The sequence below is a fragment of the Haliaeetus albicilla genome, chromosome 13 (assembly GCF_947461875.1).
Source record: "Haliaeetus albicilla chromosome 13, bHalAlb1.1, whole genome shotgun sequence".
In the NCBI taxonomy this organism is placed as follows: Eukaryota; Metazoa; Chordata; class Aves; order Accipitriformes; family Accipitridae; genus Haliaeetus; species Haliaeetus albicilla.
This window is the reverse complement of record NC_091495.1, coordinates 26101408-26120811: the sequence shown is the minus strand read 5'-3', so window position 1 is coordinate 26120811 and position 19404 is coordinate 26101408. Positions and strand designations below refer to the sequence as shown.

Genomic DNA, 19404 nt, shown 5'->3' with positions numbered 1-19404 from the left:
TGAAGCTGGATCAGCTCTGAAATGCAGGAGTGTGAATGTTGAGCAGCTTGCTTGGGCTCATCTGTTGTGTTTCACATACTGGAACATAATTGCTAATCACCAAAATTACAACTGTATAACCAAGGAATCATAATTTCTTGAATGTGGTGAAACTGTTAAAGAAGAGGGTGCTCTGTATGAGCATTCTGGCTGAATGGATTCTTTTTCCTAGCTTTCCTCTGAAAATAGTTTTCTCCTTACCCTATGATAAAGATCAAAAACTCCGTAATTTTTAATGTGATTTGATCCAACTGCTGCCCTAAATTACCACCCTAAATTAGTTAAAACTGTTTCAGATGTCTACTCAGGATACATTGAAAGGAGCTGGAGACTTGTATTCTTCAGTAAGCAAGTTGTAGTTGGCTATAGAGATGATGTGATCAGAGAAGTCTAAGGGAGCCTGGAAATTTCTCTAGTGGTTCGACTGCTTAGCTGTTCTTATTTGTAAGTGGCCTGTACAGAAGTTTTCTGTAGCATCTACAAGGTGTTCCCTTTGAAGGAATAGGGGTTTTCATGTCCTAACTGACAATTTTGAGTACTAACTACAGAAGCAGAGAGGTATATTCAGTGTAATGTTTTAAAAAGTAATTTTTTTTTTCTCCCTCTCCTAGGCCAAAGCAGTTGCTGCAGAATCAAATGCTACTTTCTTTAATATAAGTGCAGCAAGCCTAACTTCAAAATACGTAAGTAGTAGGTGTAAATTATATTGATCTGAAAACACATGCTGTAATGGGGGCTTAAGAAGGCCGGAGACTTCTGATGAGTCCTTGGTGAACTTATAGCCTATAGTGAACAAAGTTTTTAAAAAGTGACTTATGAAGTAAATTTTGTTTTGTGCTTGTGATAACTCAATGTCAAAGGCTTTTGCAGTTCAGAATGACCCTGGCTGTCATATAGATGAGTGGTTGTGGGCTTTTTCTTCTTTCCCAGCTCCCTTTCACTCTGATAATTTAGGCACCAAAATCTCTTGACAACTCAATTCTGATCATAAGTGAAGTTGTAATGGTTCTTTTAAGACATAAACAATACTGTCGTATATAATACTGGACTAGTGATAATCTAAGCGCGTATGAATGGACTGAGTGTGGTTGGTTATCAGCTAGATTTTCTGTAGGTCCTTATGTTAGCGCTCTCGTAATAAACACTTTCTAAACCCCCTCCGAAAACAGTTTATTGTTATTTTAGGTGGGTGAAGGGGAGAAACTGGTGCGTGCTCTATTTGCAGTAGCCAGAGAACTTCAGCCTTCTATAATTTTCATTGGTAAGACCTTAAATGTTGTTGGCTTTTGTGTATTTTCTTCAATATTTTGACTTATTAAATTGGAATAATCAGGTAAACTACTTTGGGTAATTTCTTCAGTGCAGAGCAAGTGTCTTGGATATGACCTGCTGGCTAATCAGTAGTTCCATATAAAGCATGTTAGATTACTGTTGTGATATTTAATTGGTGTTAATAGTGGGAAGAAATGCCCTCAAAAACACAAATGCTGTGCTACATTTACAGAGTAAGTTCATTTATGTATTAAACTTCAAACATTAAAATGGGGTTTGCTTGTCCTGAGTTGCAGTTTATTATCAGCAGAATTTTCTTTCATCTGTGCTTGGTGTTACATATCCAAAGGACAACATGTTACACAAGCTTTTAAACTTTACTGTCTCTTAGGGAATAAAGATCTGATCTCTCTTACAGGAGCCCTATATTAGCAAAAGAACTTAGTCAAATATGAAGACTTTGATGTTGTATGCTTAATTAAGATATATTTCTTTGTTTTTTAGATGAAGTTGATAGCCTTTTGTGTGAAAGACGAGAAGGTGAACATGATGCTAGTAGGCGTCTAAAAACAGAATTTTTAATAGAATTTGATGGTGTAAGTATTTAGTCTTGGGTATTGTTTGATTTAGCTGAATTGGCTAATGTAGTGTAGTGGGTGCCAATACAAGCTACAGATGAAGCACAGAGAGGATTTGGCTACTGGGGCTTAGCTGTGTCCACCTCCCCACCACCTGCATTGGCAAACAGCTTTTTTCTATTGCTGTTAATTTTTCACCTGCTTACTGTAGTATTCTGTAAAACTTGGTCTGGGGTGAAAGGTAGTAATCTGGCAATGAGCTGAAATAATGGGTTGAAAGATTATGGACAGAGAAGAAAGAAAAACAAATGGCAATAATAAAGGAGCTGTGAGAACAAATGCTCTTACAGGGCAAGAGGGATGCTTGAGGGTTAGGCATAGTTGAATCCTTGCTTGCAATTGCATGTTTTGGTGAAGCACATCTCTTCATTCTGGCAAAGTAAAAGAAGATTAAATGGCCTTTAAGTAGTGTCTTTTTGGTTTTTAAGGGTTACGTGTCGCAAAAGCATGTGCTCTCAAGGGGTAGGGTGAGACTTGAGGGATGAGGATTTCAAACAAACTAGTTCATATTGTTTGTATGCACAGCTCTGACACATCAGAAGGATTAGTTTCTGTGTTAGTATGCTTTTTTATTGAGCTATAAATTTTTTCTTGGCACCATGACCTGGAGATGACAGAATACAGTAAGAATATATTTAATAGCACATATATAATACTGAGGAAAAGGATCTGGGTTTCATAGTTGGGGGCGGGGGTGGGCAGAGAAACAAATTAATATCAGAATACTTTTCTGTCACATAGCACTGTTTTTTGTATTGAACAATCTTAGTTTATATTCCACTAGCACAGTGGAATATTGCTAGAGTAGTGAAGCAATAGTAATGAGGTACAGGAGGAGAAGGTAACTATATAAAAGGACAACAAGATTGGGAAAAAATTCTCCAAAGTGAGATGAATCAGGACAAATAATGCAACGTGACAATGATGTGCAGAAATTATTATACACATACACAGAGTTTTCCCTTAAAATGAAAAGGGGAAAATTAAACATGATTAGTAAGTTTAGCAAACTTTGGATCAAGGGGTAACTGTATCATACAGTATTTTTGTGGAACTTTTTGGACTCAATAAGGCAGCAATGAACTTAAGTCTATAAAGGATTGGACAGCAGGTGAATAATAGTATCTCTGATACCCAAATATTTTCTCTGAAGTCTGGAAGCTGTAAGTCTCCATATTCTTGGGTATAAAATCAAGTCTTGCAATTGAGTGAATTGGGGGGAAAATTACTGTGTCTGTGTACTATTGAATAGCTTCTCATTTTGATTCCTAGCTTCTTGCGAGACCCCTATTAGATGAATCTCTGATCTGATCTAGTGGTTCTGGCTGTACCTTAGTCTACAGTTTTGATTCGCTCTTTCTCTGTAGGCTTTGAAGCAATGTTTGGTGTTAAAACCTACAACAACAGAAAATCTCTAGCTTTTTAAACCCATTAGGTTTTATCTCTGGATGACTAAACATCTAAGTGCTTTTTGTAGTCTCAGTTTTCTCCAGGATTGTAATGTGCAATTCCACAGCAACATTTGTGCTCTTGCAAGACTCTTTTCAAGCATCATAATTTGGGCTTAGTGTCCTGTGTTTACATTGCTTTTTTTAATTTTTACTTTTTCCTAGTTTGCCTTTACATTTATCTAAAGAATATTTTAAAGCTAACTGCATGGGAAAAAAAAAGCTTATATAGTAAGATCCCATCAGTGTGCTCAATACATGGCGAGTCTCTAACTGGTTTTGTTGTATTACTACCTGATGTAAACTGAAAGCTGTCTTGCCTTCCTGTGTTATACAGGTGCAGTCTTCTGGAGAGGACAGAATACTTGTGATGGGAGCAACAAACAGGCCACAGGAGCTTGATGATGCTGTTCTCAGGTATCAAAATGTCTCTTCCTTTGTTTGAATACAGTAATATGATGTTTGTTATGAAGAGCAGGTTTTGTTACTTAATGTTTTGGTTGTTTTAAGTTTTGGAATAGTAGCAAAAGCTGTTTGGCAAGATTTATTGAACCTCTCAAAGAGGTGTCTGTCTCTTCTCTCTTGGCATACATCTGCATAAACATGATGGCCTTGGAATTGTCTAAAACAGCAGTACCTATTGAGACCAAGTCAGCATTTTATAACCCTCTTGCATCTTACATATTGCTTTTTTATTATTTGGATTTTAATGGCAAGATGAAGGAAGAAATCTGGCCAGTGAAATCCAGTATTTCTTCTATGTGAATATTGGACTTCTGATGTCCCATGCAATTACAGGTCTTGCTGTAGATTTGCCTTAGGACTTTTTTGCTACAAGTTCTCATACTTTCTTCTCTTTTTGTTCTTGATTGAGGAAAACGGACATGTCAGCACTGTCTGAACAAATAAAACAAGTTTTTAACGATTCCAAAGACTTTTTGTGTACAATGAAGAGATGCTTCATTTTGTTGCTGGTAGTTGGTGGTATTTCTACCTTTAGAGTGTTACCTCTCTGGGAGGACTCATATTTTCAAATAAGAGTAAGGTGACACCGGTGGCTCGTGCATGTTGTTTGGTGGTTGGGTTTTTTTGATTATTTTTGGGGGGGGTGGGGGTGGTGTGGTGTTAATCTGTAGTTTTACTCCCAAGAATTTGATGATGTAAGTGAAATTTTGACACTTACCAACCCAAATATTAGATCTGTATGCGCTAAAAAGTTATAAAAGTGTCTGTGTATATATGTGGGGTTTTTTTCTAGACGATTCACCAAACGGGTATACGTGTCTTTACCAAATGAGGAAGTAAGTATTGTTTTCCATGCATTTCCTTCATTTTAAGATCAATTTTATTTAAAAAGCATAAAATATATTTCATAGGCTATTCTTAACTTGCCCTAATGGATGACTACAATTCTGTGAATTAACTTCTGGCCCAGCTTGGCCATAGACACCGTGCTTTATTTCTGGTAACTTATCTTAAGTTTTTGCCTTTTTTTTTTTTTTTTTTTTTTTTTTTTTTAACATGGGCTAGTAGCAAATCTGGTAGTAGCTGCTCAGTGTTTCCTGGCTAGTGGGGCATTGCTGGCAAGCTGGCAGGCATGGACAAGTCTGAAGTAGGGCTTGCAGGAAAATGTTTGGTTGGCTGGACAAGAGTGTTTAGTGCAAAAGTAGCTTTTTTAAAGTGATGTTTTTCAGCTCAACAGCCGATTAGGGCTTTTGATGAGGATTCTAATGTATTATTCTTGAAGCAGTTTGACCCTTGATCTCAGAACCCCGTACCAGCTACTACAAAGAAAATTAACTCTATCCCAGCCAAAACCGGCACCTTACCAAACCCCTCTCTCTTCCCCTGGGGAGACAATAGGGTACTGTCTAATCACAAAAGCACTATAGGCAAGTTTAAACTAGTGAAGCACAAAAGCTAACCTGCCAAACACAGAATTCTGTTGCAACAACAAAACTGTAAGTGCACCATGAAAATGAGTTTTACATCTGATAAATATATCTTCTTTTCAGACAAGATTGATTTTGCTAAAAAATCTTCTAAGCAAGCAAGGAAGTCCATTGACCCAAAAAGAGTTGGCGCAACTAGCTAGGTAAGTATTTTGTAACAATACTAAACAAACATACTCATCTATTTTAGTTATTAAACTGTTCTTATGCAAAAAAAACCAAAAACCCAAACTAAAACCCAAATATAATAACAATAATTGTGATGAAAAGGAATATAACAAAAAGAGAGACCCAAGAAAAGACAAGTGATGCACAGTGCAATTGCTCACCTCCCGCTGACTGATGCCCGAGCAGTGATCTGCCCCTTCTGGCCAACCCCCACCACTTTATATACTGAGCATGACGTTCTGTGGTATGGAATATGCCTTTGGCTAGTTCAGGCCAGCTGTCCTGGCCGTGCTCCCTCCCAGCCTCTTGTTATACCTGCTTGCTGGCAGATCATGGGAAACTGAAAAATCTTTAATTTAGGATAAGTGCTACTTAGCAACAACTGAAACCTCAGTGTGTTTTCAACATTATTTTCATACAAAGTCCAAAACACACTGTACTAGCCACTAGGAAGAAAATCAAGTCTATCCTGGGCGAAACCAGGACAGCAACTTGAGTACGCTTTTTTTTTTTTAAAAGGTTTAGCCAAAATACAAAAGCTGAGGGTCCTGCCTTCTTCATTTGCCATCTTTCTTTGTTTTGAAAGAGATAGGTATTTAACCCCCTGTGGCAGTATACCCCCTTTGTGATTTTGTGTTCCTTTGCTCCTTTGCAACTTTTTCTATAAACTGAAACAGAATTATCTCCAGAAGACTGAGCTATGAAGCTCTTGTTACAGCCAGCCACTGCTCTACAAGCTGGGTGGATGGGATTTTTTGTTTTAAATTTTTTGTTAGGCAACCCTTACTACTTGTTTTCACTTACGTTGGCAATATGTATTGGTGGCTTCCTGCTTCAGTGGAGGCAAAGTATTTCAATGGTTAACTTGGAAATTAAGTCTAATTCTGGAAAAGCTCCCACAGAGATTGGGTCCTTGGTTTGATTCCACCCCCTTCCCCCTTGTGGTTCTGAGGATTTGAATGTCAGTTGAATTTTTGGTTTTATATTTATCTATGGCAAATGATGACAAACTAGCTAGTGGTAGGGCATTCTTGTAAGAGAAATAGTAAATGTGCTTGAGATTAGTTTTCACCTACAAATCCTAGTTGATTGCTATCTTTTTGCTTTTCCTAGCATGTTAGTTGGGACTTGAATATCTGTACTTAAATTTAATCTGGAAAAGACTTAAATGTAGTTCACTTACATTAAATGCACTTCTGATTTATTAAACTTGCAAAGCAACATCAAAATAGTACTTCTGATTAAGTAACACTTTAATAACCTGCAATTAAAATGAGATGGTTTGAAGGAGGTTTGGTTTTGTTTTTTTCTTCCTTCTTTCCCCCACTTTTTCCTTTGACAAAGAATGACAGATGGATACTCTGGAAGTGATTTAACTGCATTAGCGAAGGATGCAGCGCTGGGCCCTATTCGAGGTAAGCTGCATAGCTTTTTATTTATGTTTTGAAAAAACTCAGTGCCCTTGATATTAGAGATATTCTCTTTTCCTACATCTTTTAAACTTTTAAACCTCTGAAATTAAGCTTCTTAGATTTGGATTTTGGTCTCTTCCTCATAATAGCATCTTTATGAGATTTACTTTACACAAAACCCTTCAGTATCTCACCAAGTGAAACAGACAATTTATGTGTCTTAAGAGGAAAGCAGGGTTAAGTGTTTTTCACAGATTTGCAGGATTTTTAACTAGTGCATCTTTCTTAGGCTGATATTAGTTCTCTTATATCTAAATTATTACTTGAATAGCAGTCTATGACTGCATTACTTGTCTTATAAAGTGGGCAGATCTCCTTCAAGTCTGAAAGAAGGAGATACTGAAATAGAAGCAATTTTGTGTTTCCTTTTTGTTTTTTAGATACGGTTTGAATGGCTTGGCTTTTTTTATTTTTAAATCTTCTTAATGTTGAAATGTGATCCAGATGACAATTGTGACTCAAGTAGAGTTTTACCTGTAATTGTTCTTCCTCTGACACTTCCAACTTTGAAAAAATACGATTTTAATGCAAAGTGAATACCTCTTTTCCAAAAAAAAACCCCCAAAATCCCAACCATGACACCCACCACCACCCTTTGTTCTCTTACTAGCTAGTTATTATGTGTCCAGTAGCCACATCTGAAGGGGATGATTATGTTTAGTGGAGATGTGTAGTGGCAATTTGTAAAGAAAAGATTGTGAAGATTTGATGTTAGTTTTCTGTTTGCCGATACATTGTCCTACCTGATAGAAAGGTACTAAAGGCAGCTGGAGCAGAAGTGTTCTGTAATATCAGCGTATTATGTGTAAATAAAAGTTGTTGCAAGTCTCTTAAATTATTTATGGGGAGGAGAGGTCTGTGCATGTTTTGTGGGTGTGTTTGTTTTACTACTTTTTTAATTGAGTCAGAAATCCTATAGCATCCAGTTTTGCCAGTGTGCTATCTCTTTGAAAGCAGCTGCTGGAAAGTAATGGGTTTTTTTACCCACTTCTAGCTGTTGAGAATGTAAGGCACATCTTCCAAAATCCTGCATAATAACTGGGAAACAGAATTGCATTAAATAGCTCTCGCAAGAGACATCATGTCTCCTAAGACTTTGAATATATTTATTTAGAGTGGTTGAATAAATAATGTATGCATTTAGGTATGCAGGCTTTACTTTGCTGACAAATCAGTTCACACGCAAGTCCATTTTGAGAAGAGACCATGAAATGTTGTGCAACCTGTTTCTTACCCCCGTTCCTGGCTTCCATTAAAAAAAAAAAAAAAAAAAAAGTTTTATAAAGTCAGCCTTGCCAATCCTGGCTAGATTCTTTTTCTTGCGCCCTCTGAGCAAAAAGTTTGCTGTAGTGTGTTGATGCCATAACAGTACTGCATGTAAAAAAACCCATAAAATGGTGAAGGATACAGGAATTATTAGATTCCACCAGTACGGTATGGGCAAGAAGCACTCCTGTGTGCCCTGCCTGGTTTTTATTTCTGTATTCTTAGCTGACGGTACCTTTCTGTTTCCTGAAAATTGTGCGTGTTTGAGGGGTAAGGGGGTTGCATGTACCAGGAATAATATGGGGGAAGACAGCTCTGTTAAGCTTGTGTGCTGTTCCCCGTACTTTGGGAAGAAGGAAGCAGTTCTGCTACCACTTTGTACTGTATCTGCAGCAATTGAGTGTGGGAGCAGCCTGGTTGAGGAGCTGATAAATGAGGAAGAAGGAGGTAAAAACATGATGTACCTTTCTGTACAGGAGATTATGTTGAGGCAGAGAGGTATAATCTTTACCTGTGGGTTTTTTTCAGAATAGAAGTGCTTTTAACATGCTTTAGTTGTCAGAAGTGATGAAAGTTTTCTTACGAATCTTACTGATCTTCCTTTATTTTTACAGAACTAAAACCAGAACAGGTGAAGAACATGTCTGCCAGTGAGGTATGCTGTTCTAGCAGTTTGAATAGAATGCATGCTCACCAGAAACTTTTAGGGTCCCTTTATTTACACATAGTATCATACAAAATACCTAGCATAATTTTGGTGGGGTATTACCTTTTTGATTACTTCTTCACTGAAGAAAATTCTTTTGAGATTGAGAACCAAATCTGTCCTCAGATGTCTGAGGTTCTTTGTGTAGTTTGTTGGTTATCAGGCATAAGAGTGCCGCCTCTTCTGATAGGAATTCTCTGCTTAGTTTCAGCTGACTGGTCCTATCTTTTCCTTCACACTGAACTGCAACTTGATCTGTTGCCTATCAGATGATGTCAGAGGCCTTGCTTTTATTTTCTCGCAGTGTTACTCCCCCAAAACACTCCCAGAAGTATTATGTCAAGTGATTTATTTTATTTCTACCTCCCACCCCCATCTTCACGTAAAGCAAGTCATCTTAGGGAGAACCTCTGAGGGATTTTAAAACATTTGTTTGTGTGTATGTATAATACTTAGATTCATTCACGTGGACCACCATAAAGCAAAAAAAAATTAAGTTCCTCACCACAAATTGCATCTGTAAACATCAAAAGAAAAGGAAGAGGTTGGTCCTGCATATAAAAGTTTCTGTTCAAATGTGTGTGCATGTCACAGTCACTTAGGGGACAACGAAGCAAAACTTAATTCCTCTGTTGTTTTCTATGTTTAGCCTTAGATCATGGCTAAGGCTATGATAAGCTGAAAGGAATTGTTGCAGGAAGATGAGAACATCTGTGATAATTTGCTGTGAATGCAAGTGTATCTCCAATAGCCTATCAACACTAGTCCCAAAGAAATATGGGCAATCTTCTCCAATTGTAATGTTAATACTCCTTTAATAATGAGCTCACTTGTTCCACACACTTTGGTTATCTCCCATCGTGTCTGGACACTTCTCTATACAGGAAATGTCTGCTAATAATCATGTCCCCAGCAAACAACTGAAAGGCATGTGTTGAATCAGAGAGGTTAGATAATCGGGATTACTTGGCTGACAGCATAATATGGTCTGAATACAGCTGTGGTAAGGGCAGGAACTTTCAGTGCCTTAATCTCCTGGTATGCAGAGGTATGCCATAAATGTGTTAAAAAATCCCATGCCTTATCATTTACTCAGTTCTGTGCCCTCATGTGCACCAGCTTGCGCCACCTAGTGAAATAGGAAGTAATAACACAATCTCATGGGCTATTAAATAACAAGGCAGACATTATGATTACCAAATGTTAGTTTATTAAAAATGGTAAATACTGATAGTTTTAAATTACAAGACTCTTGCACCGGGTCATACAATCATAGAACATCCCAGGTTGGAAGGGACCTTGAAAGATCATCTGCTTGGACCTTTCATGGGAAGGGGAGCCTAGATGAGATTATCTACCACCCTGCCCAATTACATCTTGAAAACCTCCAGCAATGGGGACTCTACCACATCCCTGGGGAGGTTGTTCCAGTGAATGACTGGTCCCACTGTAAAAAATTTCTTTTTTATATCAAGATGAAGCCCTCATAGAATGTGCTTTGTTACAAGTGAATACTGAAGTACTTGAATAAACGGTAGTAAGTAAAGCACTTGTGATCCCGATGTCTTTCACTTTTTGTTTAGATGAGAAATATCAAACTATCAGATTTCACTGAGTCTTTGAAGAAGATAAAGCGCAGTTTGAGCCCTCAGACCCTGGAAGCATATATTCGCTGGAACAAGGACTTTGGAGATACCACAGTGTGAAACACTACTTGAAGTGAAACAAAGTGCTGCCTAAGGAGCAATTGGTACAGGCTACTGGAAAGCAGCCAGAGTTTACAGGACTTTACAGATCTTTAAGTATCTGCGTTAAAACTTGAGATTAAGAAAAAATTATACAATGTGAAATGTGTTCATCAAAGCCTCCTTGCCATTTAGTGAGGATTTACACACTGTAAGAGCACAATAGGACTTGAGATAAGATTCCTAGCAATCTGATTATGGTTTGAACAATAATGTATGTATTTTGTTTCAGCTAGAAGGCTCTGATGATATTGATCATTGGAAAACCTTTTCCCTATGTTGTGTGTGGCTTTTTGTTTTTAATTTTTCCATGACATTGATGTCTGGCTTGCTTCCTTATAACTACTAACTTACAATGGGAGGTTTGTAAACTTTGGTTCAGTTTTTGACTTTTTTATCCTTAATGTGCCAAATAAAACAATTTCCCTATGCAGAAATGAAGAACAGCATTGGGGAATTATGGTTATTAAAATGTAAAAAGCAGCTGGTCTGTTATTATTTGTCTTTTTGTTTAGTTGTAATGTGACTGTATTGTTCACAGAACAGTTTTAAAGAAGACCTTTGATAGCAGAACAGCAAAAAAACCCAACCCTATAAAACCCATTCAAACTGTCTTTTAAAAAAATTACTAAATAAAAAAAAAATAGACTAAGACATTCATTTACTGGCAGTATTTTCTCTTAATGCATTTTGTAACGCTTCTATTGGTAGAATGTTAGCTTACGCTTATGGTGTACAACTTGGAAGCCCAGCTGCTGTTTGAGAGAGTAAGTGATGCTAATTGTCAAGTTTCAGAAATGGTGTGTTTCTACTCTGTATTTTGGTCTGTTTATGATAATTGAAAGTAAAATTTCCATTGTGATAATTTTTTTAATCTACACATGTAAGCATTAAAATACGAGGCTACATGTTTAATACATGGCACACATTAATGTTTTTATAGCTTTCATATGTTTTGGTTTATATATTAAAGTATGAAACACTCAACTGATCTGCTTTTTTAAAAAGAAACTGCATCTTTGTACAAATACTTGTTTTTATTATATAAATGACAAGCTATTTAAAAAAAACCACTTAAGTGATAGCCTTTAAATACTGTAATAAAGGAAAACATCTTTGCCTTTACTTCTAAAGGCCTGACATCTTGTTTACAAATTCTTCATGGATTAAACACAGATGTTTGCAAGGCAGAGCAGTAGTTCCTTTTTAGAGCAGGTTTGTGGGTTTTTATTTGGGTATTGTTGTTGGGTTTTTTTTCCTTAAAAAAAAAAAAACAACAAACAACTCTCCCAACTTAGTGATGTTACAAAAATGCATATTGTTTACAGTTGTTTAAACTAAATTGAGTTATAAGCTTTGTTTGGTTTTGGTCTTAACAGAAAATTCTGTTCTTAATTTTTCATTTAACTTATATTTTATTGGTAGGAGTAAGTCAAATACTTCTGGGACTACTCACCTGAAAGTTGACTATAAATAATATATTTTATATATATATATAAAAATATATATGAAAAAAACCCCTAGCTGATAGATGCAGTGTAAGTATAGTAATACCCAGAGAGGACTCTGTGCTCACTGTGTAGTATTGGGTACTAAATAGCGGAAACTGTGTCAAACTTTTGAGACACACAGATGCAATATGTTTGAGATTCTGTTTTTTTGACCCAGAGATGCTTTTAACTGATCTTAAGATTAAAAGCAATTAAATCAGAGAAGATTGTGTTACACTAGTATGCCTTTTGAAATAGTCTAACCAAACCTCTTCTAGCCTTCTAAGGGTATGACTCTCTCAAATGTATGTCTGATGTAAATGAAACATGTGACTTCCATTCCCCTGATGCACTTCCCTGGAGAAGTAAGAAATGCTAAAAGATTGCAGTTTCTTAAATCTCATGTATTGCTTGCTTTGCCTTAGTTCTGCCCTCAGTAGACCATACCTATTGTTGGAAATTCCTGGCTGACTTGATCTGTATTTGTCATAGACTTCATAGTGCTAAGGATGAATATTACTGTTCTATTAGCGTCTGCCAGATAGCTAAACAACTAAGAAAGGCACTTAGTCTTCCTATTCATAAAGCTTGTAAACTTTCCTTGAGATCCTTTGCAAATGAGAACTTTGAGAGGAACACTTCTGGTTTTGAGTGTTCCTAAATATTTGTTAGCAAATTCTGTTTTCCTCCACTTAGTTTTGAGGAACATACCAGTATTTATTTCAAATACATGCCTATTGGCATGTGATAGGTACCTGAGATGCAGAGATACAAGTTCCCATCTGCTAGAGCACCACCAGCACGTAGCACAAAGGGTCAGAAGTCTCAGCTGCTACTTCAGAAAGAAAAGGGACTAGCCCTTTCACTTCTTTGTACAACCAGTTCAGGTCAAAAGAATCTGTGTGACTGGTACGACTGCTTTTGGGTTATCTATTCTGCCCTGATTGTTTTCTGCATAATGGATGAACTACAGCTCTATAAATTATTTCTAGAACACAGTAATAAGAACTTAATTTTGTTCTGCAACATCAGTTTGCCCCACAGCTGCTGGATTTTTAACACATGACCAAGTGCCATTTGGTTCATACGTCGCCTTTAAATGTCTTTCTTATGCTATTTTTTGAATAGTGTATTTTAAGAATAATTCTGTTTTCCTTAAGGCATTATCTTGTATCTTCTGGTTTCTTGCTTTACATGTACTAAGTCCCAGCCCTGTGATTTTCATCTATGCATTGGATTAACTGTGTATAAAAGCCTATCTGAAAAAAACCATACCAACCACCTAAAAACCAACCAACCAACACCCCCCCCCCCCCATATTTCCCAAATCTATGGTATTTTATATAGAACTTTGCACCTGCATTTGCCATAAAATCAGATTGTGTTCTAATACAGCATCTTGAATTAGGATAGGATGAGCAGGACAGCAGGTTGGATGCTTTTAACCTTTGGAAATATTGCCATTACGTTAGCTCTCAAACCACTTTTTTCTCCCCCCCCCCCCCCCCCCCCCCCCCCTTGAATTGACCCACTTTTTCAAGATGATTAGGAAGCAGCTTGTCTGGCCCTCTGCAAGTGTGTTCTACTGACTTAAAGTGTAACTTAAAGTGTTACTGGAGGGAATAAAAAAAACAATCCATGCCTGTTTTTTTAACAACCTTCTTCATACAGCTTTGCCTTTTTGGAAGAACAATGTCTTCTCAGGCAGTGGGTTGCTGCTTTCCATGGCATAACAGGAGAGAAGAACTCAGGCCCTGTGTGATGCTCTTTCTCCTTAAAACAAGAATTTGTCAAGTGTTAACGATGTTCCCTTTTACTAATGTTGACTTTTCTGTAGAGTACACCAAACCTGTACAGGTTCTCTCCTTGCAGCTAAGACAAAACCAACGCTGAATATTAAAGAGAAGCCTTAAAATAGGATATTTATGCACACATAATTCTCTGTCCTGTTAGTTTCTTAGACTTTACAGAGTTCAGTGTATTAGAAATAGGCATTCTGCCCCTGAGATGTCTAACTGACTCTACTTCAGAAAGTCAGTCGCTAATACAGTTTTGTTGAATATGGCCCTGCAAGTTACTTTATGTAGATAATAAATGTGATAGTAACACTTCAAAATGGAAAAGAATGTGATCTCTGAACTGAGAAGCAATTTGTTGTCACTGTACTAATTGGAGGCCATTGCTGATTTCACTGCTAGATTCCCTCAAATGTTTTTAAAATGACAGTTCTTATATGTATAACTTAGACAGTTAACCTCACCTTCTGGTGTAGAATAAATAGTATTTTTTCTATTCTAAACAAGCGGGTTTTAGCACTGGCTGACACTGCTGCCAAGTCCCTCTTGTGAAATTTAAGTACTTTTTACTGGGAATACTGAAGTTGGATATGCTGGCACATTTAACCGAGATGTCTCTTCTGCAACCAGTATGGAAAGCAGCATTCTAGTTGGCACTTCCTTAACCACCTACGGTGAAACTTTGTGCCCTAGATTCTTACAGTGCTTTCCTACCCAAGACATGGATAATGCATAGTTGTGCCTAAGACATGCTTATCTAGCTGCTCCAGTGCTTCGGTGATGCTTCTGCATGTGGCAGCTTTGGGAGGTGGCAAGCGCTATTGTAGGTTACAGATCTTGATTCGTTGTCTGTGGTGGTCTCAAGCTTTTGTGATGTTTTTAGTGGCGGGGACTTCTACCAGATATCAAAAACGGAATGAAAAGTAGCAAGCAGGTAGTGAATGCAACTAGTTATCTTGGTCATTGTGCTAATTAGAGGTGGTTGCTGATTTCATTGTTAGGTTCTCTTGAGCTGCTATTTAGTGTTGAAGGATGTTGTTTTACTCATCTATGTGAATTTTCATGCTTAGGGTGATCTGCTGGTCATCCTAAGAGAAGACCAATGGATCAGTCATTTTCTTTTAGAGTTTTTTTTCTTTAAACATTCTTGTCAATATTTTTTCTTTTAAATACTGTAACTATGATTCCACAGGATGAGGAGGTTAAACTGTCGCTTCCTGCAAATGCAAAATCATCTTCTGAAATATGGGGAAATGTGTATTGTGTTTTTCCTGCTTCTCATGTAAACTGTTAACTGTCTTAAAGTAGAAACTGTTTACTTTGTCAATAACTACCTCCTGAGTTTGGCAATAATTGGCAAGGGTATACACTCCTTCAGTGGATTAAATCTGTTGGCTAAACATTGTGGGTTCTTCAGAGTTTGATCTTTTGATTTGCAAATTCTTGACATGATGTCTGGAAACTACAGTGATCAGCCTTGTTTTGCTGTAAGACTTTCCTTGCCTCCATAAGATGCACTTGTTAAAATCCTGTTTCAGAGAAGTGGCTTTGCGGAAAAAGGTCAATGTTCTTTGTAGTTGGTTAACATAAACGTATTCTTCTAAGATACTGGGGTGTAGCCTCTCGGTTCTGTGGGGTTTTTTTTACCATTAGAAGTGGGTAAGAAAGTACTTCATCTAATACTCACACACCTGTCAAAGGGACTGGAAATACAGAAACTGTTTTTGCCACAAGATTCAATTTTTTTATTCATGTGAAGGGCTAGTCAGTATTTTTCAGAAATCTGGTTTAAAATGACAAAAAACAAAGGCGAAGACAAAACACTATACCCCACCCCCATTAAATATATTAGGTGATTCCAGTCTGGGATTGGGTTAACTCTTGTATCTTGTTGTTTTGAAGCACTTTTGTTTCATTGTTCTTTTAAGAATGTTTTCTGAAATGTTAAAACACCATTTTATTAATAAGCAATGTAAAAAAGCATGATGAGCAGTCACATAGCTTTAGCTTCACAATAAAATGTTGCATTTGTCCTGTTCTTACTGTTTTCTTGTCTGTTTATCAGGTAAAATGCCCAAAACTATAAGCCTTTTCATTAAACCTGAAGCTGTTTTAATTGCTGCTGGTTTTAAAAAAAAAAATAATTTTTTTTTTAAATCAGGTGTTGTATACCAGATGATGGAACAATAAATACGTAAATACCTCATTTAGTTTCTAAAGGACACGACTCAAGTTCTTAAAACTAATGTAAACAGAAGTGCTAATTCCTAAATAAATGTGCTGAAACTGAAAGCGTGTGCCTATCCTCCTATCCTAGTCTTGCTAAATCACAGTGAAAACCAGGAGTTTCAGATGACTAATTCTGGTAGTCGTGGTAAAGTCCTGAAAATAGCTACTTGGAGCCAATTTACTTGATACCAAAACGTCAGTTTTCTTTTGCTGGGGGAGAGTGCTGCTGTTATTTTTGAGGTAACAATCTAAATTCTTCACTTATCCTATCTCCTCACTGTTGGTAAGTCTTTCTAGCCATTGTCTTGAGGCTGCATCTGGACTCCTAACAACCACTGAGGCTTTCTGTTCTACAGTTACATCCTGGCGATAAGATTAAAAAAAAAAAAGTTGGATTAATTTTAATATTACATATCTGGCAGCATTAGGGATCTCTCAAAAAGCAGCCATGACCACTGCCTTCAACATGTCATTGTATCTATCACTGTTCAAGCAAACCAAATAAAAATCCATGCAGCAATCAGAGAAAAAAAAAAATTTTTTTTTTGACTGAAGCATTAAGAGCTATTACTGCTTCTGTCAAGCATTAATTCCTTGGGATAGAAAGACAGCATTGTTGTCTATGCAGGATAATTATCCAGTATCTCTCTTTGGGTGAAACGTTACTACTTGGAGGCAGATTCTGAACCACTGAAATTATTTTGATTAGCAATTTTGTGCATAGGTTACAGATACTCAAATAGATTTTTATTCTTGTAGAGGAGGTGCTCAGATAAACTTAGTGAGGAAGCAAGAGCCTGAAAACAACATCCCAGCGCTTGCTATTTTGAAATCTACAAAGGTTATGGACTTGGCAGCATACTCTGGCCTGAAGCATGTTAGACTCATTAAATCTTTTCCCATTCCAGCCAAGATGGTGTGAGACAAGGCTCCATGCCTCATGTCAGATGCAGGCATATTTCAGATTAAATCTGTTTATTTCTGTATTTTAATGTTTTAAGTTTGCCAGAAAAAGCGAGGAAAAATTAGTTTAAAGTTCTGTGGGGTTTGTTTTGCTTTCTGTTCTTTTCACTCAAGCCATCTTTCTGCAAATTTCTGAATACTTTGCAAACTTGTGAAATCCAGCCTGTTTCCTGCAAGGGTGCCTACGGCTCTGGAAAAGACAATAGTTATGCAACTTTCTCTAAGGTCATTTTTTTTATTCTGCATGTAATGGTAATACAGAAAATACTATGTAGTGGTGAAGGCAGAAAGATAGAATTCAGCTAAAATCCATCTCTCGACACATGCGAGTGCTTTACTGGTGCTGTGGTGTAGCTAAAAAAAACAAAAAGGTGGGAATTTCAGAAGCCTACAACCAACCTAATGAGCAAAGTGTGTTGTTTTTACCAAATGCTTTTGAAGATTCCACTTTTTTTGCAAATACACATTGTAAGCACAGTATGTTCTTTCCAATATTGTAACTTCTATTATTTTCAAATTTCATTTTAGTAATTTCTAAAAGGCCTCAAACTTGCTTCAGTTGTAAGACACCCTTGAAGACTGTGAGTTTTGTTATATGCAGCATGCTAGTATCAGCTGTGCTATTAGTTGTAGTATTTCTCTTCTGTGAATTCTAGAAGTGCAATTTTACTATAACTAACTGTTTTCCTCTTCTGGGAAGAAATATGCTAAGACATGAAATAATAAAAGACTGATAAGGTGTTGATAATGAAGTAACCAAACAACTTTGTATTTGTGGAGCATATCACACGGATAAAATGTTACCCCTGTGGTTCACCTGACTTCTGATTTCCTGGTTAAATATGGGTGGAAGTAGCAGCTGCAGCCTGTGGAGAGTTTACGTACTACAACAGTGCAGTTGGAATTCTCTTACCTGTCATGCAAATTTTACAGACTGCAAATATGTATTTTTTTTAATTGTTCCCACAACTACTTCTGTACACTGGAAAAAACTTCATTGTAGCCAACAGCTTAGACTGAGCAAGTCTGAGACACTAAACGTGTCTCATGGAATACAATTACCTGTCCGGTCACTCCCAACCACAGTAAGTCTTTTGGTGTGGTTCACAGAACAGATTAGATGCAAATAATACTTCTAACCACACTTAACTCTGGTCACTGACAACAGAGTAGACCGTTACAAGACTAAAGACAGGACAGTGTTACAGGAACTTGTTTCAAGTACCTTCCTAGGCACAATATCTAGCTTCAATTTTTATTCCTACCTCTTTTCACTTATTTCCCAAAGGCAATAATAAATAACCTGTCTTGTGACTAAATCTTTCTGTACATTAAATCACATGCAGGTGTTTTGTAATGCAGTTTTCCTTAAAAGAGCTAACCTAACTTCCAAGCAAACTTCAGGTTTGTATTTTGTTTCTTCTGACAGAACCTATTGGGCACTAGTGCTCCGCCAGTCAGGTCACGCAAGGAGATGACTGTCACCTTGCAGCCCTCGCGTCCCCATGTTCCAGAGCCTCAGTAAGAGCGGTCGCACTACCTTAAACGTGGCTCTGTGTTTTTCTTCCCACAAAGTCCCCTCTCTGCTTCGGACCACCACAGACTTTGGGATGGGGTTCGGCCGGCTGTAGATCACGCTGCTGAACGGCAGTGCTTCCAGTATTTTAACACATTCAGAGCGACGGGAGCAGTTCTCAGAACTTCAGCGCGCAAAGCAGTGACGGCGTTTTCAACAACAGCGTTCCTGTGGTTCTGAGAGCTACTGTCCTTTCCAAGGTTTGCGTATTGCTAGAAAAAAATCCACTCGGAGGCGCGTACTTACTGCCGTTAATGCGGACTACAGCAGCAGAGGACCGGCCCTAGTGACGCTATCGCGATTTCGGGTGTACTTTTGCATGGCGGAAGCGGTGACACGAAACCGTCCTTCCTTGGAGTATCACGACCACCGCGACGGGAGTCCGTCCGTGGAGTTCTGGCGGAGAGCGGGCAGGTAACGGGCAGAAAGGCAGTGGGCTTCCACACACAACGCGTGTGTCACGGGGGAAGGCGGGCGGGCTGAGGGAGCGTCTGCCGCCCCCCGCCCGCCCGCGGCCGCCAGCACGCTGCCTGAGGCGCCGGCGCCGGCTGAGAACGAAGCGACTGGGGGGTGGGGGGTGTGTCCCGCCGCGCTGCCGCCGGGGGAGGAGCGGCGGGCTTCCCTCCCGCCGAAGGCCTCCCAGC

General features: G+C 38.0%; 1 protein-coding gene and 1 long non-coding RNA gene across 8 annotated transcripts in view; one reads left to right on the top strand and one right to left on the bottom strand.

Moving 5' to 3' along the window:
• Positions 1–16030, top strand: part of SPAST (spastin) — a 39601-nt gene extending 23571 nt beyond the window's left edge. For all 7 annotated transcript variants that reach the window (XM_069800558.1, XM_069800557.1, XM_069800556.1 and 4 more), the window contains 9 exons: positions 651–722; positions 1225–1300; positions 1816–1907; positions 3735–3814; positions 4656–4698; positions 5413–5492; positions 6862–6932; positions 8870–8910; positions 10545–16030. In XM_069800558.1, coding sequence (XP_069656659.1) covers positions 651–722; positions 1225–1300; positions 1816–1907; positions 3735–3814; positions 4656–4698; positions 5413–5492; positions 6862–6932; positions 8870–8910; positions 10545–10667 — 678 coding nt within the window. In that variant the 3' untranslated portion in view covers positions 10668–16030. The remainder of the gene's footprint in view (positions 1–650; positions 723–1224; positions 1301–1815; positions 1908–3734; positions 3815–4655; positions 4699–5412; positions 5493–6861; positions 6933–8869; positions 8911–10544) is intronic.
• Positions 13706–19401, bottom strand: LOC138688627 (uncharacterized). The gene is made up of 2 exons (XR_011327518.1): positions 18725–19401; positions 13706–15928 (listed from the first exon to the last, which is right to left on the bottom strand). It is a non-coding gene; the product is annotated as an uncharacterized lncRNA (long non-coding RNA).
• Positions 19402–19404: the final 3 nt, after the last annotated feature.